Genomic DNA, 23486 nt, shown 5'->3' with positions numbered 1-23486 from the left:
TCGATTGGATCAAGATCAGGACTTGAAGAAGAATAAAGTTAATGCTTTGGAATGGACAAGTCAAGACACAAGTCCTGACCTTAATACAATTAAAAGGCAGTGAAAAGTTTTTGAAGTGGGCACTTAATGTGAGGAAACTCACCAACATTCCAGAGTGCTGGCCTTACATTCCTCCAATCCGATGTGAAGGACTGAGCAACAGTTATAGTTATTTATGCAAAGGGGGGGGGGATTAAACCTCATACTGAAAGCTGAAAGGTTCACATACTTTTGCTACACACAAGTCATTTTCCTCAATGAATAAATGACCAAGTATAAGTATAGTTTTTGTCCTATTTGTTTAACTGTGTTCTCTTTATCTGATGTTTAAGGTCACATTTATGCAGAAATAAATATTTCACACTTCTACTCAGTGATAAAACTCTTGCATCCGGACTGCAAAAAAAACTGAAAAAAAAAACTTTTTTTTTGCTTTCTCAGCCACATGATATCGCGTTCAGTAGCTCTATTTCCTCTCGCTGTTGTGCTTACATGGATCACCATGGAAACTCGCACCTGAAGCGTAATTACGGTGTGTGGCAGTGGACAAATAGCTATTTTCTTAAACGTGAGGTGATAAAACTCAGAGATGTGCGTCCGGATGGGACAAATATCATCTTACGACCACTGCGAGTTCTGCGTAAAACGGTAGATAATTCAGCCTTTAATTTTCTCAGAGGATGTCTGAGAAAAACACATACATGGTTGTTCCAGACGGGAATAAAATCACAGAGGACTGTCCGGATGGATGGTTTAAAATGAGCCTGTACTGATTAAGCAATAGGATAATTGGATTCTTTTCTTTGGTTTTAAACTAGCGCCTAACAGTGTGTTTGAAAGTGAGAGGAGTAGGCTAATGCATGCAAATTAATGTGCATTCACAACACTATAAGATAATAGTAAGTAATTGTACACCAGTAATAACACTTTAATACAGCTATTATCATCCACAATGCAGTTATATGATTAATGTGGATTATATTATTTATTCATTTTGGTTTCTTATATTCAGTTCTGGAAATAATTAGGAGACCACTTCAGTTTCTAAATCAGTTTATCTGATTTTGCTTTTTATAGGTATATGTTTGTGTAAAATGAAAATTGTTATTTTATTTTAAAAACTACAGACAACATTTCTCCCAAATTCCAAATAAAAATTAATTCAGAGCATTTATTTGCAGAAAATGAGAGATGGCTGAAACAAGAAAAAAAGATGCAGAGCTTTTAGACCTCAAATAATGCAAAGAAAACAAGTTCATATTCATAAAGATTTAATAACCCTGGTTTTTAATCACAGTTTTCATGCATCTTAGAATGTTCTCCTCCACCAGTCACACACACTGCTTTTGGATAACTTTATTCCACTCCTGGAGCAAAAATACAAGCAGTTCAGCTTGGTTTGATGGTTTTAATCATACATCTTCCTCTTGATTATATTCTAGAGCTGTATTTTGGAGTCCCACATGGTTATATTTTGGGTCATATGAAGCTGATGCTTATTAAGACAGTAATACAGTCCTGAAAGCAATGAAGTGATGTGAGCTTTCATACAGGCTCTAAAGGATTAAGGTCCTTTGATCAGCAGGCAAAATGCGAACAAAACCACAACACCTTTCCCTTTTTTCTGACCGTCTTCCAGGAAATAAGAATGACCTCGGAGATATGAAGTACGGCAGCTTGCTTCGAGAGCTCTTTGAGAGGAACTGCTTTATCACTGTATCACCAATCAACTGCCTTTGTAGGAAAGTGGTGATGTCTGGGGACAGGTGGTGGACAGACCGGCTCTTCTTCTTCTTTCTCTCACTGACCCACTTAGTATGCGTGCATGATATTTGTTGCTGGACTGTAATGGCTGCTACCACATCCGATTCATCTGCTCACTAATCAGTTTAGCCTTTAGAGTGTTGCTCCACACAGCAGCTGATTCCCAAAAAGATTATATAGAGGAGGATGTTAGCACTGGTCTGGTAAGTCTTAAGTAAAAAAACGAACTACTGACTACTAGTGTGTATGTGTTTATTGCCTATGTATATAGGTGTGTGTGCCACATGTATTGAAGTTACATTTTGATCATCTGTGGCATATACAGCTCTGGAAATAAATAAGAGACCGCTGACAAATGTATGAGTTTCCTTGATTTTACCAATTTGAAAACCTCTGGAATATAATCAAGAGGAAGATGGGTGATCACAAGTCATCAAACCAAGCTGAACTGCTTGAATTTTGGCACCAGAAGTGGCATAAAGTTATCCAAAAGCAGTGGGTAAGACTTGTGGAGGAGAACACACCAAGATGCATGTAAACTAAATCTCAAGATAAGGTGTGTCATGCAGAAAGACAATGACAAAATGACAATAAAAAATATTTCACACTTCGACTCAGTGATAAAATTCTTGCATTCGGACTGCAATTGAAAAAAAAAAACAGGAGGGTTAAATTCAGTGTTTTAGTTTTTTTTTATGGTCTTCATTAAGAAAAACATGGGATTATTTAAAAAAAAAAAAAAAAGTTCACATTTAAGCATTTTGCAGTCAGCTTCCTTCTTAATGTGTTAACTGTGAGAGCATCAGTTTGTGGTATAGAGTGAATAGCCCTATTTGAGTAATGTTCTGATCCATATTATGGTGAAACTGGCACTCATCAGGACCGCCTGAAGAAAGGATGACCTAAAATTACCTCAGTATTAAAATGATTAACAGCACTTTTACAGACCCTACACTAGAACCCTGTGGAATGCTGTAATATAAGCAAAAGCATCTGGTCAGTAAATAAATGCATAACTTTTTCTACATTAGATTAGATTAATAGCAAACTAATCAACTAGGGTTCAAGGAAATGTAGTGACGTATATTTGAGCATACACAGTTGTAAACACATGGGATATTCACCATATTCACCATTATCATATATATTTTCCACACAGAATGACCACTGGACCACAGGGAACAGATGGAGTTAGCCCTAACTTAAACACATTTGTTTTTTCAAGCATAGGCTAGTGTGGGGGAGCACTTCTTTCCCCTGCCATGCATTGCTTCAGACTAACTTGTGTATGTTCTATGTATGTGCGCTATAGGAGCGTATGTTAAGTGTTTCCAGCTGTGAGGTGTTTTTCAAACATAAAGGCTGGACTTCAGCAATTCCAGCCAGAGAGCTTGGGATCAGATTTGGGAAAAGAGCTCTCTCCCTGCAAAACCGGTTTGCTTGTTAATGATGCTGTTATCTTTTGTACTAATTATTCTTTTTTCTGTAATAAATGTTCTTATATACAAAGAACAGTATCAGCGAAGACTTATTTCATGCATCTACATGGCATCACAGCTCAAGATACTACAGTAGCCATATAGATATCCTATTTCACTACCTACCATGCACTTCTGTTTTATTTATTTTATCACTGTTTCACTAGGCTATACTGCACTGACCAGAAACAGAAATATTCAATTATCCTACTATGCTCGCTCACAGACTGCAATAGCGGGCAAGTTCTGGCATGATTTGTGGAGGCTGTATCTTGCCGATGTATATAGGTGTGTTAGTGTAAAATTACTTTTTGATGTTACAGCTTGATCATGTGTGGCATATAGAGCTCTGGAAACCAAACAAATGTATGGGTTTCTTTGATTTTACCAAATTGAAAAGCTGGATGATCACAAGCCATCAAACCAAGCTGAACTGCTTGAATTTTGGCACCAGGAGTGAGTGGCATAAAGTTATCCAAAAGCATTGTGTAAGACTGGTGGAGGAGAACATGCCAAGATGCATAAAAACTGTGATTAAAAAACAGGGTTATTCCACCACATATTGATTCCTGAACTCTTACAATTTTATGAATATGAACTTGCTTTCTCTGCATTATTTGTGGTCTGAAAGCTCTGCATATTTTTTGTTACTTCAGCCATTTCTCATTTTCTGCAAATAAATGCTTAAAAAGCCTTCTCTACTTAAAAAGCCTTCTCTCAACCCCGCCCAGGTTGACAACTACAGACCGGTCTCACTGCTACCCTTTCTCTCTAAAACACTAGAAAGAGCAGTTTTAAATCAGGTCTCTGGCTTCCTCTCCCAGAATGACCTTCTGGACCAGAACCAATCTGGGTTCAAAAAAGGACATTCTACCGAGACGGCTCTGTTGTCTGTGACTGAAGCGTTGAAAACTGCCAGAGCTGCAGGACAGTCCTCAGTGCTCATTCTGCTGGACCTCTCGGCCGCATTTGACACGGTCAACCATGACTTCCTCCTAACTATACTCTCAAACATGGGGATCGCAGATAATGTGCTGTCATGGTTCAGATCATACCTCACTGGGCACTCGTTCAAGGTGTCGTGGCAAGGACAGCTGTCCTCAGCCCGCTCCTTATCCACTGGGGTTCCCCAAGGTTCGGTACTGGGACCCCTTCTCTTCTCCATATACACCACCTCTCTTGGTCAGGTTATCCGCTCACACGGATTTTCCTACCATTGCTTTGCTGATGACACCCAGCTATACCTGTCGTTCTCACCTTCGCAGTGTCTCTCTGACATATCCTCATGGATGAGGGAGCATCACCTTCAATTAAATCTCTCAAAGACTGAACTTCTGGTTATACCAGCAAAACCATCTTTTCAACACAAATTCTCTATAAGTATCGACTCTCTCTCTCTCTCACCGACAAAGGTTGCTAGGAACCTGGCTGTTATGGTTGATGACCAACTCTCCTTCACGCACCATGTGGCCTCAGTTGCTCGGTCCTGCCGCTTTGCGCTCTATAACATCCAAAAAATTAGACCGTTCCTGACGCAACAGGCCACCCAACTCCTGGTACAAGCGGTCGTCATCTCACGCCTCGACTACTGCAATGCCCTGCTAACTAGCCTCCCGTCCTGTGTAGTAAAACCACTCCAGATGATCCAGAACGCAGCAGCATGTCTGGTCTTCAACCAGCCAAAACGGGCACATGTCACCCCACTGCTCATTGAGCTCCACTGGCTACCAGTTGGTGCTCGCATCAAATTCAAAGTGCTTACAATCGCCTACAAGGTGATGACAGAACAGCTCCTTCCTACCTGCACTCACTCCTGAAGGCTTACGCTACCTCCCGGCCGCTGCGCTCCTCCAGTGAACGTCGCCTCGCTTTGCCAAACAAACATTCACACAAAGCAATCCAGACTGTTCTCATACAGAGTTCCCCAATGGTGGAACAAACTACCTTCCACCACCAGATCAGGAGAATCTCTCACTATCTTTAATAAACTCCTGAAGACAGAGCTCTTCAAAGAGCACTTACTCTCTTAACACCTCTAACTACTAACAAACTAACTACTTCTAACCTCATTTCCTTCTTCCTCTCCTTCACTCCTCTATCCTATTATTCCCCTTTGTCCTCCTTTTATCCCTATCCAAAGATGTTTTTCCTTTAAACTTATTTTACATTGTACTTGACTATTGTAAGTCGCTTTGGACAAAAGCGTCTGCCAAATGTAATGTAATGTAATGTAATGTAAAAATGCTGTAAATGACAATATTTGTGTTTGAAATTTGGGAGAAATGGTGTCCGTAGTTTATAGAATAAAACAACAATGTTCATTTTACTCAAACATATACCTATAAATAGCAAAATCAGAGAAACTGAAGTGGTCTTTTATTTTTTCCAGACCTGTAGTCTAAAGGTTTTGTGAGCCACTGCTATAGAGAAATCACATTTATTTTTCAACAATTTAAACATGTTCCTAAAAGACTAAAAACTGGTTACGCCTCTGATGCACTACAGAGAAAAGAAAGTAGGAAAAATAAAGTGAGTTAAGAGGTTTTAACACAGCTGGGGCTGTGGATCTTGCTGTTCATCTCTTGTTAAAAACATTATACAGCTTTTATGTAGTGAAGCTTTAATGCTGAAATACACACATTCTTGTTAGGCTTTTAACTGTTCTTTGTGTTAAAAGTGTTAAACAAACCAACAAATACTCTGTGAAGCATTTAGGTAGCCCTTATAGATGATGCTGTAAACCTGCAGTTTCTGAGGCTGGTAACTCTGCTAAACTTATTCTGTGCAACAGAGCTAACTCTTGGTCTTCCTTTCCTGGGGTGGTCCTGATGAGAGCAGTTTCATCGTACGTAACATAACGTTTTTGATGGTCTTTCAAATTTCTAGATTTTTTTGTAATGACTGACCTTCATTTTTTTTAAGTATTTTTTTTCTTACTTAGTTGAGTATTTCTTACCATAATTTGGATTAGAACATTATTCAAATAGGGCTATTCACTGTATATCTGTAACTCTACCTCTTCACAGCTTTACAACTGATCCTCTTAAACATATTAAGACAATAATTCTCAACTGGTGGGTCACAGACACGTTGCAACTTGTAAAAAAAAAAATATATATATATATTATACTTGACTTTTATATAGAGGGAAAAAAGAGACAGAGGGTTTCTTACTAATGCACTCTGAATGCAGAGAAGCGAAAAAATACATTTTGGGTAACACTTTACTTGGATGGTCCATTTTATGGCTTTGTTGATGCTCAACTGACATTCAACTAACACTGAATTGAATGTCCATTAAATTGAACTTAACCCTATGTTGAATGTAAATGATTCAAAATAGAACCTAACCCTAACTTTAACCCTTAATCAACCATAAAATCAAACCCTACACCTAACCCTTACCCTAACCTTAACCTAAGCTTAAAATCTAACCCTAACCCCAATCCTAAAATATTAAGATTAGCGTTTGGGTCAGAGTTGAGTGTAGGGTTTTATTCAATAGAGAATCATTTAACTTTCAACTTTTAGTTCATTTGCATTTAATAGACATGTAGTTGAGTGTTAGTTGAATGTCAGTTGAGCATCAAAGAGGCCATCAAATGGACCATCCAAGTAAAGTGTTACCAAATTTTGTGGCCTTATTCTGTGTAGTTTTGATTTTTAATTGTATTGTAGTGACCTTTATACACATAGTTATTATGTTATAGGTTATTCTCATGCCACAAAATATAATATAAATTAAATTAAATTAACTTTAAGTTATGTGTAAATGGGTTTTTAATTATTATTATTACCATTATTATTATTTTTAAATGAATTTGTTTGGTTTGTATTCTAAAAAAGTCGCGACTTAATAACCATGAGAAAATGTGGGTCCCAGGCTGAGACCAGTTGAGAACCCCATGCATTAAGAGGACAAGAAATTCAAGTAATTAAATTCTGACAAGTTCAGGTTAATACCACATAAAAAGCTGACTGAGAAAAATCAACCAATATGTGCAAAACTGTCACCTAAGAAAGAGGTGCTAGTTTGAAGAATGTAAAATATAAAACATATTCTGGTTTGTTTAAGACTTTTCTGTTTATTAAAATAGTTTGTATGATTTTAGTATTAATCTACAAGTGGAGCTATGTACTATAGCTTAGTTTTGGGAGTTGATCCATGCCCTCACTCCTCCCACTTCCTTCCCTATTTTTACATTACATTACATTACATTACATTACATTACATTTGGCAGATGCTTTTGTCCAAAGCGACTTACAATAGTCAAGTACAATGTAAAATAAGTTTAAAGGAAAAACATATTTGGATGGGGATAAAAGGAGGACAAAGGGGAATAATAGGATAGAGGAGTGAAGGAGGGGAAGAAGGAAATGAGGTTAGAAGTAGTTAGTGTGTTAGAGGTGTTAAGAGAGTAAGTGCTCTTTGAAGAGCTCTGTCTTCAGGAGTTTCTTAAAGATAGCGAGAGATTCTCCTGATCTGGTAGTGGAAGGTAGTTTGTTCCACCATTGGGGAACTCCGTATGAGAACAGTCTGGATTGCTTTGTGTGAGTGTTTGTTTGGCAAAGCGAGGCGACGTTCACTGGAGGAGCGCAGCGGCCGGGAGGTAGCGTAAGCCTTCAGGAGCGAGTGCAGGTAGGAAGGAGCTGTTCTGTCATCACCTTGTAGGCGATTGTAAGAGTTTTGAATTTGATGCGAGCATCAACTGGTAGCCAATGGAGCTCAATCAGCAGTGGGGTGACATGTGCCCGTTTTGGCTGGTTGAAGACCAGACGTGCTGCTGCGTTCTGGATCATCTGGAGTGGTTTTACTACACAGGACGGGAGGCCAGTTAGCAGGGCATTGCAGTAGTCGAGGCGTGAGATGACGACCGCTTGCACCAGGAGTTGGGTGGCCTGTTGCGTCAGGAACGGTCTAATTTTTTGGATGTTATAGAGCGCAAAGCGGCAGGACCGAGCAACTGAGGCCACATGGTGCGTGAAGGAGAGTTGGTCATCAACCATGACACCCAGGTTCCTAGCAACCTTTGTCGGTGAGAGAGAGAGAGAGTCGATACTTATAGAGAATTTGTGTTGAAAAGATGGTTTTGCTGGTATAACCAGAAGTTCAGTCTTTGAGAGATTTAATTGAAGGTGATGCTCCTTCATCCATGAGGATATGTCAGAGAGACACTGCGAAATCCGTGCAGAAATTGAGTGATCTTCAGGTGAGAATGACAGGTATAGCTGGGTGTCATCAGCAAAGCAATGGTAGGAAAATCCGTGTGAGCGGATAACCTGACCAAGAGAGGTGGTGTATATGGAGAAGAGAAGGGGTCCCAGTACCGAACCTTGGGGAACCCCAGTGGATAAGGAGCGGGCTGAGGACAGCTGTCCTTGCCACGACACCTTGAACGAGCGCCCAGTGAGGTATGATCTGAACCATGACAGCACATTATCTGCGATCCCATTTAAACCGTTACTTCCTCTCTACCTGCTCGTTGAACAACCTCACACCCACCTCCTCCCCATCTTCCTCCTTCTTTAATTTCATTATTTTTCCTCATGTTTCTCTTCGTGTGAGAGGGGGCTTCGGCTTCACGCTTTACAGCGAAGCTGCCCCGAACTCCACCCCAACACTCTGAGTTCGCTCCCCCTCTTTTCTTCTTCTCTGCCCAGTCAAGGCATGGGTCAATACTAGCAAATGCAGGATATTTTATAGAAAGTCCAGGCTTGTTTTTAGAGTGTAGATTCAAAATAAAGGACACCTCCCTCCACCTTTCTCTCATAAACTCATACATAGCAGATGCAAAAAAAAACTTTAAGTCAGATTTACAGACGTGAGTTTCCTGTGGATTACTCATTAAGTGCCTACTTTGGCTCATATTCAACAGTGAGAGCCAATCATTCTCCGGAAAGCCTCTTGCTTACCCTGACCCATCCGAAGCCTTTTACAGCGCTTCCTATAAATTCAATTTGGTAGGCTGCAGAAGCAAGAGCGGGACAGATATTAAATAAATGGAGAAGAATAAAAAGGTCTTGGCTGTGTTGTGACCCTTCACTATTGGACCTTCTTCTCTGTGGATTTACTCCAGATAGATTCCATCAGACGCTCGCTGTGAGACTTACTTCACTCTTCCGTGCCTTTGTGCGCTAAGAGAGAGAACATATATATATATATATACGTGTGTGTGTGTGTGTGTGTAGCGGGCCTGTATGGAGCATGACATGAGTGTGATTGACAGGTGAGTGCTGTGGCGATAAATTGCACAGCACTTTGCACAGTTACCTCTCCTGCAGGTTCAGTCAGGAGTTCTGAACAGAGGATGTGAACAGCCTAAAGAATTCCAGGAAGAATGCATAATAATTTAAATATATACAGTACAGTATTTTTTTCTGTACTGTAAGTCATCCAGACTAAGAAGGAACACATAAGGAATCATGTAGTAACTTAAAAAGTGTTAAACAAAACTAAAAACTCATAAAAAGCATTTAAATTGGCTCTTATCTGGGGTGCTGTTAACTTGTAGTTTCTAAGGCTGGAACACTGATAAACTTATCCTGTGCAACAGAGGAAACTCTCTGTTAATCTTTCCGTCCTGGGTGGTCCTGATGAGTGCCAGTTTCATCATGACATTCTTGATAGTCTTTGCGACTATCAAGAATGTCATGCAGTCAGGGCTGATTCAAGGCATTTGAGGGCCCCAAGCAAAATGCAACCCACATACTGAGGTCTACTTCTCCTCCCACAAATGGATGTTTCTTAAAAACGTGACACCATTCGAAAGAGAAATTAACAGGCTTTCCAACATTGTAAGATTTATTACCAAGAAGCATTGATATAACAAAGGAATGATCTACCATGCAAATTTCCTTATGTTCGGTGCTATGTTTACCATTGCAATCTGACACATTCTACTGGGTGCACCTATTTTTCGAAGGAAACTCATTTGGCAGACGTTTTTGTCCAATGCGACTTACAATAGTGAAGTACAAAAGTAATAGAAGTTAAAGGTAAAAACATTTACATAGCGCCTAAAGGAGGTCAAAGGGAAATAATGGGATAGAGGAGTGAAGGAGGGGAAGAAGGAAGATTAAGTTCAGCACAGCTGTTAACTGAAAGACCCATTCCAAGTGACTCTACCTCATAAATCTGACGGAGAAAACTAAACCTCTGATCCTTGAATTGCCCCTGCTTAACACCATATCACCACATCATGCACTCAGGGCCAGTTCAAGGCATTTGGAGGCCCCAAGCAAAATGAAACCCACATACTTAGCTCTGGCAGTGTTAAATCAACACTGTTAGTATTAAATTAAATCTGAGAGTGTAAAGTTTGACACTAACAGTGTTGATTTAACACTGCCAAATTTCCTGTGTGGATGTTTCTTAAAAATGTGACACCATTCGAAAGATAAATTAACAGGCTTTCCAACATTGTAAGATTTATTACCAAGAAGCATTGATATAACAAAGCAATGATCTACCAAAGCAAATTTTCTTATTTTTGGTGCTATGTTTAGCATTGCAATCTGACACTTTCTACTGGGTGCACCTATTTTTCGATGTTTTTGTCGATGATGAGAGTATAAAACGTAAGCCAGCCAATAAAAGCAGAGCATATTCTTCATATTAGTTTGTTAGTCTTCTAAAGCCCTTAGCATGTCTCCGTCTTGGTCTCGCCTCTAATGATCTTGCCTACACTTCTTAATCCTACACTAACACATAGACGCATTCATAGACCATACAGGTCTAAGCTGTGTTACTGCCACTTGCATAAATGCCTCATGAATAATTCAGAAGTGAATGGGCTCCCAGTAAAGAGACGAGCGTTGTGAACACCCCAAGAAAAACAAAAGCCCATTACTTGGAGTTACTTCCTGTGAGTGAGCGGCGTAAACAGTGTGGGCTTAAACAAATGTTGTCTCCTGTGGTGTTGAAAGCTTGGGGAAGTACAGTGTTGATCCTGACGCGGCCGTGGCGTTCTTCTAATGGAGGTTACAAGCTGTTGACAAAACAAACCAACGCAGGGGAGCACTCCAGAGCCCGGTACATCCACCTCGTCCCTCCTGAACCTGAACTAAAGCAACCACTGTACCTGTTATGAGGGGCCAGCCGGGACTTAAACGGTTGGAAATGGCCAGTTTGCAAAGGGAGCTGACTACAAGCTTTTACACCTCTTACCGAGTCAGCGGGCATCACACATCCAAAAGCCTGGAGCACTCAGTACTCTTTAAAGCGGAATGTGCTCAGGTGAAATAGGGTTGTTCATTTTATCTTTAAAAAAAAAGGATTAAAAAAAAAAACACCACACTAGGTAAAACATTAATGCCAATGTCATAAAACAAACAAAAAAAAACTGCTCTACTCGCAGTAAAACATGATTTATCACTGCTATTGCAGGTTTCCCAATCCTGACCCAGCATATTCTAGTGGAATTCCAGCTTTAACATACCTACTGTAGCTTTGAAAGGATTGAAATGGCTTGTTAATTAGCTGATTAGTTAAATCAGTGTGCTGGAAGACTGGCTGTTGTGAAACACTGATGTACAGGGGTTGCACAATGAAACAAAAACACCTGGTTTTAGACCACAATATTTTATTGTGGTGACGGACAGTTCTGGTGGAAACAGGACAGTTAAGGTGCACATTGAATTTTGCCGTGATTTGGGCAGCCGTGGTTTTATGTTTTTTTAAGGCAATCCGGGTTAGCCCCCGAACTTCCCTTTCAGACAGCTTTCTCTTGCGTCCACAGTTAATCCTGTTAGATGTGGTTCGTTCTTCTTGGTGGTATGCTGACATTAACCTGGATACCGTGGCTCCTGATACATCACAAAGACTTGCTGTCTTGGTCACAGATGCGCCAGCAAGACGTGCACCAACAATTGTTCCTCTTTTGAACTCTGGTATGTCATCCATAATGTTGTGTGCATTGCAATATTTTGAGCAAAACTGTGCTCTTACCCTGCTAATTGAATCTTCACACTCTGCTCTTACTGGTAAGATAAGATAAGATAAGATAAGATAAGATAAGATAATCCTTTATTATTCCCGCAATGGGGAAATTTACAATGTTACAGCAGTACAGAGGAAAGGACAGAGAAACAGGCCAGGAAAAAAAGATATATAAAAACAAATAATGATAAATCTATATATACAAAAACAATTACAGGAAATATATAAAAGCTACTTTAAAAAAATTATATATAGTAAAGGAAATATATATATATATATATATATATATACATCTAGTGCATAGAGATATAATTATGGTAGGGTGTGACCAGTATTATTGCACAAAGAGTAGCAGTAAATAAATATCAAATAAATAGTAGATAAAAAGGTGAGAGAAATATTGCACGTTAAACATATTGCACAGATGGTGAAGGATAAGGTGACATGTAGTGAGGTAGATATTGCACACGGTAAGCATTACAGCTATACTGAGTAGTATGTAAGTTTGTATGAAGTACTGAGATAATAAACTAGTGTTTAGTTTGAGTGTGGTGTGTTGTAAAGTCTGATGGCGTGTGGAAGGAAGGACCTGCGGTATCTCTCCTTCACACAGCGCGGGTGCAGCAGCCGGACACTGAAGGAGCTGCTCAGTGCTTTCAGAGAGTGGTGCATGGGGTGAGACAGGTTCTTCAGCATGTTCTTAAGCTTAGTCCTCATTCTCCTGTCTCCCACCACCTCCACTGGGTCCAGAGGACACCCCAGGACAGAGCTGGACTTCCTGATGATTCTGTTCAGTCTCTTCCTGTCGGTGGTGGAGATGCTGCTGCCCCAGCAGACCACTCCATAAAAGATGGCTGATGCCACCACAGCATCAAAGAAGGTCATCAGGAGTTTCCCCTGCACGCCAAAGGACCGAAGTCTCCTCAGGAGATGCAGTCTGCTCTGACCTTTCCAGTAGAGAGCAGCCGTGTTGTCGGTCCAGTCCAGCTTGTTGTTGAGGTGGACACCCAGGTACTTGTAGGACCTCACTATCTCAATATCCATACCCTGGATGTTCAAAGGCACCGGAGGAGAGTGTTTGGTCCTGCGGAAGTCCACCACCAGCTCTTTGGTTTTTCCTGCGTTGATCTGCAGGCAGTTCCTCTGGCACCATTTCACTGCGTCAGTTCTCTGTACTCCTGTACAATAATGATCAATTAATGAAGATTGGCCACCAGGCTGCTCCAATTTAGCCATGAATCCTCCCACACTAAAATGACAAGTGTTTCAGTTTCATTGCTCCCTGTATATATATGGATAAAACAAAGCTGCATACCAAGGGTGTTATTTTAATGATCAGATTTCCCTAATTTAGTAATAGCCCATTTCATCCAGCACTCTTTGCACTCATAAAATACACCCAGCATTTTGAATGATTTATAAATTAGGGTGTGCAGTATTATATTGTATGCGATAAAAAAAATAATTTTCATTTTGCAGCAGTGTATTCTTGAATTTTTGTTTTGTTTTTATTCTGTGTTTAGTCGTATCGTCAAGAGTATCATTATCACAAAATAACAATGAAATATCATGATATTATTTTAGGGCCATATCGCCCACCTCCACTGTTAATTTAGTTACATCAACTAACGGCAAGTACCAACTACATGACTTTCAAAGTTGTGAGACTGCTGTAATTCTCACTCTACACACTACATACACCATGATACATCTTGTACAACACATGATGGATTAGCGACAAAAGGCCACAGCTTAAAAGATCTTACAATTGCAGGAGGAATTCTCAACAATGTCTGTCTTGTGTGTTCTCCAAACTACAGACATAAAAAAACATTGCAACATATGTTTAATATTATTTTATACTGGATTACTAGTATTATTAGTGTTTTATTTAGTTGCTGTCTCATTAAAAACTTGTTTCTCCATTTTTTAACCTATGTTTTTCACATTTGGACAATCTGAATAAGACAGTAGTTCTTTTTATTGGTCAAATTTAATGATGGACTTAATCCAAATTTTTTGTCTTTGAATGAATGTAGTTTTAATCATCATAAAGTACTGACCTGAAGGCTAGCATGTGTTACCTCCACAATAGATATTCCTATTCATAGTCAGACAGATAGTTTTTTAGGTCTCAAAAGACCCCAGGGTAACTTCAAAGCAACTGAAGGCCTCTCGCACATTGGTTAATATCCATGTTCATGAGTTTACCATCAGGAAAACAAGGAACACTAAATGAATCCTAAAGTACTGTTCTGAATGATGTAACATGTGACGCAAGTGTAACATTTTTATCATTGTATTCTGATACATCAAATACACAATACACAAAAATGGTTGCATTTATGGTTCGCTCTTATTATATTGATTAGATCAAATATAGACATTGATTGACAGCTACCACAGGGCTGAGGCTTCAGAGGTGATAAAGTGAATGAGATCTGATGCACATTAAATTTAATGCACAGTACGTTTTATTCCCTTTCATACTTTATTAACAAGCCTTTATTAATTATTTATTAGACTTTAGCCGTTTTAAACTGTGTCTGCTGGAGGTTTTCCCAAAGTGTTACAAATTGCCCGAGGAAAACAGTGGACCATGTGTACATTCTAGGGTAGGCGGATTCATTTTATTCATTTCATTTTTCCCCAGGTACACACTTATTTCTGTCACCCTTTAAAAATACAGAGAAGAATTAGCATTTAAACCTTTTAAATCATGATTTTAAGTATGATTAATCACACAATACTGTTATAGGAAGAGAAACTATGAAGAAACAGAATATGCTTTATATTTTAGATTTTTCAAAGTACCACATCTTGCTTAGACAGAGACAGCTTTGCACATCTTAGCTGAATATTCCCAGTCAGCTTTATGAGGTAGAATCACTTGAAATGATCAGCTTTCAGTTAACAGCTGTGCTGAACTTATCAAGAGTAAATTACTCAAAATTTTTTCTCCTCTTAGTGTGTTTGAGAGCATCAGTTGTGAAGTTGTGAAGAGGTAGAGTTACAGGTATACAGTAAAAAGCCCTGTTTGAGTTATGTTCTAATCCATGTTATGGCAAGAACTACTCAGCTTTAAAAAGAAAAGAAAAAAAATACTTGAAGAAATGAAGGTCACGCAGTCTGAAAAATGGTATGAGGAAACTGGCTCTCATCAGGCCTGCCTCAGAAAAAGGAAGAGCAAGAGATACCTCTGTTACCCAGGACAAGAGCAGAGTATTTTGGTTTGTTTAACACTTTTAATTTATTACATGATTTCTTATGTTTTCCTCTATAGTCTGCATAACTTCAGTAGGTGTTGACTGGTAAATATAAATATGTAAATATAATTCCACTTTGAAATTGTTTATTTTATTTTATCCATTACTAAAAGCTCCAATCAATTAAGATTAATCACAAAATATTTTATAAATCAATTGATACAATTATAAAACATCTTAATTCCTCAAACCCTATTACAAACCATTAGAATGCTCCTTGTCAGTGGCGTGCACAGACATTTTGGGGGGCAAGTGCTCAGGGGGGAAAAAGGGCACTTTTTAACACACTTTTAATTTTACTGCCCCCCCAAGCAAATCAGTCCAGAACCGGGGCTGTATGTGGTCGTCCTCACGTTATCTATCGTTGATTTGGGCTGGAGCGGCTAGTTTATCTGGTGACCAGTCGGCTAAAGATGCTTAGTAGTTTGGTGCTGTATGAGACATTTTACTGCACAGCAAAATGATTTCACGTTGGGCTTAGAGGGCAAACGGTAGGATTTTACTTGATGTGTATGTTACTTAGCTGGTGGGACACGGGGGGAGAACAAGCCTATCTGTTGCCGTGCGTGCTGTGCTGAAGACTCGCTGAACTGAACTGCTGCTGCGACCGCGCGGGGTCACGTGACAGAGGAAGAGAGAGGTCGGGTGTGTGCGAGCTAATTTCAGGGCATTCTGTTTTCACTTGTTTTTAATCGCTCAGGTTTTTGCTCAGTAAAATCTTAATAATAATAATAATAATAATAATAATAATAATAATAATAATAATAATAAAAAAGGGCACTTTGGTTGATAAAGGGCAGAGTTGGTGGTGCTTTAGCACCACCTGATGTCTATGTGTGCACCCCTCTGCTCCTTGTACATGCGATAATCTGCATTCTGATTTTGTTTTGAGACATTTCACTAATATTTATTTTTTCTACAGTTAGCTAACCTACACAAGCTCACACATATAGAAATCAAATGTTCTGGGTTTCTTGTAATTTTTTTTGCCAGATTATAAAACCCTCCTCATCACACACTGTTCTAAAATCTGAAAGCTTTTGTTTTCTAAGTGTGGATGAAGCATATATTCAGAATTTTCTGCTGAAAGGTGGTTAATGTAAGCAGTGACTCATGTAGATGGTTAGGGCAGAATGCTCGAGTGGGCATATCTCTCTGGGCACCTGGGGCCACTCTCTGTCCCTCTCAGATAAGAAGCATTCGGACAAAAAGACAGCGCGCCTCAGAAGTGCTGTTGCAGCGATGAAGCCTGGACACTCAGCGGCGTGAGAAGATGAAAAGAATGTCCTTGTGTGAATGACGGGTAAATGAGAATCCTATTCTACAAAAACAAAGTGCTACTGAAATACAAGTGATATGGTGCATAACTGTAATTTTATACACCTGATTTGCACTCCTCAAGGGGGTTCTTGTAGGATTCTGCAGTGAAGGCGATGGTGAAAGCTTTCGAAAGTGGTTCTCCAAAGCATCAAACTCCAACCTCGGATTTCTCCTCACCCCGTCCGTATCTTCTGCTCTCATTGGCTCTAGAAGACGCCGTCTGGTCCAGATATAAAACCTGCTAGATATTTGCGAGGAGCTTGCGAGGCATTGGTGGTCACTAAGCTTGTGTTTTTCAATCTTTTACATATATAACTTCAATCCAAGGCTTCTGATGGCAACCTCTAAAAAAAACAGTCTGCGAAAAATGTTTAGCCTAAAATTGTGTAGTTGGAACCCAGCCTACAGCAACTAGAAAAAAGTGTAATGCAAGAAAAAAAAAGGGTTCAAAAACTCCAGCAGCACTGCTGTGTCTGATCCGCTCATACCAGCACAAAACACACTAAGGCCCAATTTTATTTACCTTTTTTTTACCTTTACCCCTTGTTTTTTTTTAGTGTAACCCTTCCCCTTCGAACAGAATTATTAGGGAAAAGAGGTGAATTTCTATCCACTAAGAGCTGGAACAACCCTTCAGTCACCTGATACCATAGACTGTATATAGCTGGACAGAGCATCGTCTCTCAAAAGTGAAGCCACCACAGGTCGGGCGCCGCCTGCTGTTCGGCTGCAGAAAGCTGTGTAACCGCACCCGTCCCCGTAGGTTTCAATGGCAAAACAGACAACGTTCAATCACGTTTTTTTCTAATATACTGTAATTCTACCTCCATTATTTAAATGCAGCAGCTAGTGTAACCTCTGCTTATATTGTCATATTTTTATATCCCCACAGAATTCGTTTTTAAAAACGTTATTCAGCTCTATACAATGTGGTTATTGTAAAAGGGCTGGTTATGGGCGGGACCAATAACAGACCAACAGCTCCGCTCCGCCCCACTTTGCAGCCTGTGACCGCGAGGCAGCCCTCAGGGGCGGGGTTATTCAAATGAGTAGGCTGCTCTCCACAGTCTTTCTCCCTCCTCTAGTCTCTACTGCGCAGAATCGGGTGTCAGGATCGCCAACATGGTGGAAGATTTTGGCTTCATTTTCATTGAATGAATGGGAACGGCGACACAACGTCCATCTTTTTTTACAGTCTCTGCCTGATACAGATATAGCTTAGCTTTAGCCGTGGAGCGCTAAAGTTTAGCAACCTACGGTAGCTGCTGGTTAACTGGCTCATTAACTTTAGGGCTTTATAGTATATTAATTATATGTCTTCAGAAATGTAGGCAGGTGATGCAGCAATTCATTATTGTTGTCCTTTCCTTATATTCTCTTTGTTGAGGAAATAAAATTGGCTTTTTATGAGGCTTGTTTTGAAGAAAGCTTGTAATGAAGAAAATGGCCAACTACACATAAAATGATGTTAATATAGTTGTTGTTATACATTTTGTCAAGGAAAATACTCACTAAATTTGTGTGTTTTTTTGATTGCTTGTGCCGCCATCCTACCAGTGATTCTCAAATTTTGTGTGCCTCAAAAAAAAAAACTCAGTTTGAAGGGCCTTGTAGTCCTAACACTTCCCCTAACCTACCCCTCCAGCCTTAAACAAGAATCTGGACACCCTAACCCCTATGTGTAAGCGTGCAAAACAGAGGGGTGGGGCTAAAGGGAAGGGCCAAGGGGTAAAATAGAACTGGGCCTAAGATTACACCACTAAAATATCCCGTTAATTAGAAAAAAAATCTAGGACCTGAGAATTGGTCTAAACGAATGAAAGAATGAAACACAGATTACACAGATCATCTTCTGCTGGACTGATACTCACGCAACACCATAACACCGTGCCGCAGCGACTGGGCTCGGTTGGGCTCCACGGTAACGTTAAGCATGGTGGCGTTGCCCCCGACAACACAGAGGCGGTTGTCCTGCGCAGCCTCTCGGAACATGCGCAGCAGCTGACTGGCGATGATACCGTTCAGCACTGATATCACCACCATGGGAGCGATGAAGGACAGAAGCGCATTCACCTGGTGGAGAAAGAGAGAGATAGAGAGAGAATGGAGGGTAAACAACAAGAATGTATGAACTGTAAGGTTCCTTAAACCTCTGAGGAACGAAATTGAAAACCTCTGGATTATAATCAAGAGGAAGATTGATCATTGCAAGCCATCAAACCAAGCTGAGCTGCATGAATTTTTGCACCAGGAGTGAAGGCATAAATTTATCCAAAAGCAGTGTGTAAGATTGGTGGAGGAGAAAATGCCAACATGCATGAAAACTGTGATTAAAAACAAATATTGATTTCTAAACTCATAAGACTTTCTGAATATTTTTGCATTATTTGAGGTCTTTTTGAAAACTCTTATTTTGTCATTTCTTATTTTCTGCAAATAAATGCTCTAAATAACAATATCTTTATTTGGAATTCGGGAGAAATGTTGTCTGTAGTTTATAGAATAAAGCATCAATGTTCATTTTACTCAAACATATACCTATAAATAGTAAAATCAGAGAAACTGATTCGAAAACGTATTTTTTTACACACACATATACACACACAGATTTGGATTTTCCCACAAAAAAAAGAAAAGGTGTAGATTTAAGCATATTGTCTGATACATGCAGGATACAGTTTGGTATTGATTTTAAAATATATTGCACATTACTTACACTGGAAATATGTCTCTTGAGTTACACAAAATGTGTCCATGCTCTGATAGTCAGCAGATGATCTCCTATGAGTAGCTGTAATTATTAAGTTAGAAATCAATGCACTCATTTAAAGGAGCTCAGGAATGAGCCATGCATGAAATTAGTCGTCTAAAGAACATGGATGACCTAGAATATGGTGGAATGACATCAACTATAGCTTGACATGGTTAAAAATAGTCTTCATTAATGACCTTCATCTAATCTTGAAAACTAAATTATTATTAACATTAAATAAGAATGTGACACTCTGTGTAGAAGTTCATTTAAAGTAGGTTTTAATCAAAAAGAAAGTAATCAGTTGTGACATTAACATTAACCCTCTTAATTTTGAAGAACATAAACTTCAGTCTTCACTACTTCAACAGGTGTTTCTTAATACCAGTAACATGAGAAAGTTCTTGATATGTTAACTTACAAGCACAAACTCACAAGAAAACAAGAACAAAGGTTATAATAAGATAATGTTTACTGGCTACTTTTTTAAGTTAAATGAAATATTAAAACTGTAGATTAACACAATAAGATCTGCCTTTCAATGTAGTCACTGTTACCCAAAGCTAAGGTATATGAGCAACAACATACAATATAAAAATATAAACAATCGTTGTTTGTATTAGAAGAACTATGATTATATTGAACTTTATTACTTATCTCTTGCCTCATTTTTAAGCCTCATTAAAGCAGAACCAAATGTGCTGTTTTTTTAAATACAGAAACTTAAAAAAAAACATATAATTTGGTTCTTTTGCAGCATCTTTTGCCATGCACATCTGTATTAAATTCTCAAGGCATGCTGGATTTTTCTGTTAGTTTTTTTTTTTTCAGAACAGACCTAAAACACATCAGGGAACTTCAACGATTTTTATTGGATACGTTCTTAAGTATTGGACTCCAACATGTACAGCAAAAGAAAATTATGTCAAGCAAGAACCAGTGGATGCAAAAATTGACTTAGGAAGGGACAAACTATTCTAAGGAATGGCATCAGTGTCCTTGCACAACTGTCCTTGCAACCCATTATATTATTATGCTAAAACAGAGTGGTCTGATACTGTAGGTAGGAGTGGGCGATATGTCTCTTAAATAATATCACGATATTTCATGGTATTTCGTGAAAACGATACTCTTGATGATATGACAGAATACTAAATCAAAATGTTGGTCACCCACAGCATTCTATCATCATGGATCATAGGAGCAGTTTCAGTGGCAGATTCTTGTCACAAAGCTGCTCTACAGACAGACTCAGGAGATCCTTTGCTCCGAGAGCCACCAGACTCTTCAACTCCTTCCAGTGGAGCCGGAAGAGAGAGGAGGACAGAAGAGGAACGAGTCTCTCATATGCTTTCTTAATCACAGCCTATTTTTATCTGTACTGTAATCACACTCTGTAACATGTACATCTACACCCTGCAACTCTATTGACATTTTACAGTATATTCTATTTATTTGCACTCCTGGACATTTGATAATTTACTGTATATTTGCACTCTTGGACACTATGGACACTTTATGTTACATCATGTATATTCACACTTCTGGATACTACGCTACTCACTTAAATTAAATACAATAATTGCACAGGTTTTATGTTTAGTATTTGTTTCTTTTTAATATTTTGCTAAAAACAGGAAAAACGTAGTACCCTGATATGATAATTAGGTTTCGCTAATATTGTTTACGATATTCAAAAATATTGGAGATGTTATTGCATATGATACGATATGGCACACCCCTAGTGACAGGTTTGTTGAACACAGTTGCTCTCTACAGTTTAATAGTATTTCATAAATTTATATAATGAAAAAAAAAACAATACATTTAAAAACACAATTTCACCCAGCAATTTATTTACATTAACCTGCATTAAAAGTACTCTTCAGCACGCTCTATGCAATTACACGTTCTCACCAGAGAGGTCACTAAATCCCCAAAACCCACAACCCAAAATAATTATGTGTTTCAACAAGAAGAAGAAAAACTGTTGCAACAGTGAATGCAACAGGACCTCTCAACTTCAAAAAACGGAAACTTGAGTCTTCACGATCAAAGTTTGGTCTTTAGCACACAGATTTATGGAAGTGTGCCATGCCTCAAATTAAGGAGATTCCCAAGTACCTCAGAAAAAGACTTATCAAAGCTCACCAGGCTGGAAAAGAGAACAAACCCATTTGTAAAGTGAGGCCAATCCACTGTGAGGCAGCTGATAAAAAACTCTTAAAACTCTTGAAAGAATTTCTAAAGAGAGGTTGCCCAATAACAATCACTCCAACACACAGTAACCAACGCAGGAATGCAGTGAAAGAAGGAATTCAACATTCAAAAATGGTCAAAATAGTCAAAGAATCAATAAAAATGCTGTGGAAAACATAAAGAAGCCCATCGTTTTTGACCTGAAACTTCTCTGCAAGGACAAATGGACAAAGCAGTTCTTTTTAAGTAAGTGCAGCTCAAGAGGACAATATAAATATATGTTATGTATTTTTTTCTTAGTGTGTTTTCTGTTCAACTTTATGTAAATGATTAATAAATCAGTAATTGTGGAGGTAACAGCTTTGTAAAAACTGGGTAATAATATCATAATATTAAAGTAACAAGTTGTATTTACACATTAAATAATTTGTCTTTTTGAATTTGTTACTAAATAATAAATTGTATATAACTGTAGAGGTAACAAATCAGCAACAAGTAAGTAATGACATGGTAATATTATGGTAACAAGTTATATTTATTATTAATTATTTTCTTATTTATTTTTTGTTGTTACTGAATAACAAATCAGAACAAGTATGTAATTAATTTGTACAATTATGGAAATATTGTACTAGCATACTTCCCATTTATTTAAGTTCTTCATGGATAATAAGTTAACATTTTAGTGATACTTAAATTTGATAATATATAAAATAATTTGTAAAATATAGCTAAAACATTTTATTTACATGATAAATTATGTGCACATTTAATACTTACTTTTTCTAAAAAGTAAAAAATTATGATTGTAGTGGTAAAAAGAAAATAGCAAATAGAAAATAGTTTCACAGGGACCCCTTACACAGCTTTCTGGGTGAACTATGATATGAATATATTAATAGAAATGTTTAACAATGCATAATCCCAAATCTAAACGTTTAGGAACAACGTTAAATAAAAGTGAATGTAAAATAAAATAAAAAATGTGGATCTTACAGATTTCCTGAAGCTTTTGATGGAAAAATGTACTGTATTTTTTTGGGATATTTTTGAACCTCTCCAAAATCCTTATTTTGTACCCAGTCATGTGAGTTAGTGGCAAATTACTTCTGTTGCAGCTTTTATTAGTTCCACTTTACTTTCCAAACTTTTATTGCCCTGTCCCAAATTTTCTGAGTTTCTTAATTAGTTTTTCGTAAAAATAAATAAATAAATAAATAAATAAATTTCATTAAAGCTGATGTACGAAAGTTTTGGGATTTGGGGGATTTAGGGACCTCTCTGGCGAGAATGGGTAATTGCACCGAGCATGCGGAAGAATCATTTTAAACTGGGCGGGTGTGATGCGGTCTCCTTTCAGAGCAAATGAATCTGATTCCAGGTTATGTTCAGTCAAAGAGAGAGAGAGAGAGAGAGAGAGAGAGAGCTACTATTGAATGAGCTACTGAGGTCTGAGTTTCCCCTTCTGAAGTCTCCATTGCTCCACCAGCCTCTTGTGTTCAGTAAAACTGAGCCGGATCCTCTTTTAGAGGCTGCACGTGTAACGTAATGACGTAAAAGACGCGTGACGTGGCCAGAAGAACTCCTGCGAAAAGCGACCCGACACCCCAGTTTTTAGAATGAATATATTTGGCTTAGCATGGTCAAAGAAATGCTTCTGCTTTCAGTTTATAAACAAAATAATACACACTGCCACTTTAAATGATAAAATGTCTCACTTTCAACAACTG

The 23486-nt window shown here is 38.5% G+C and overlaps 1 protein-coding gene across 1 annotated transcript in view; it reads right to left on the bottom strand.

The window, feature by feature from the left end:
- ntsr1 (neurotensin receptor 1 (high affinity)) overlaps positions 1–23486 on the bottom strand; it is a 78747-nt gene that overhangs the window by 22377 nt on the left and 32884 nt on the right. Inside the window, exon 2 of the mRNA XM_007250798.4 lies at positions 18677–18878. Within this exon, the coding sequence (XP_007250860.2) occupies positions 18677–18878 (202 nt within the window). The remainder of the gene's footprint in view (positions 1–18676; positions 18879–23486) is intronic.

This window comes from Astyanax mexicanus, chromosome 13 (assembly GCF_023375975.1).
Source record: "Astyanax mexicanus isolate ESR-SI-001 chromosome 13, AstMex3_surface, whole genome shotgun sequence".
Taxonomy (NCBI): Eukaryota; Metazoa; Chordata; class Actinopteri; order Characiformes; family Acestrorhamphidae; genus Astyanax; species Astyanax mexicanus.
Note: the sequence above shows the minus strand (reverse complement) of the source record. Positions and strands in the feature narration are given on the sequence as shown.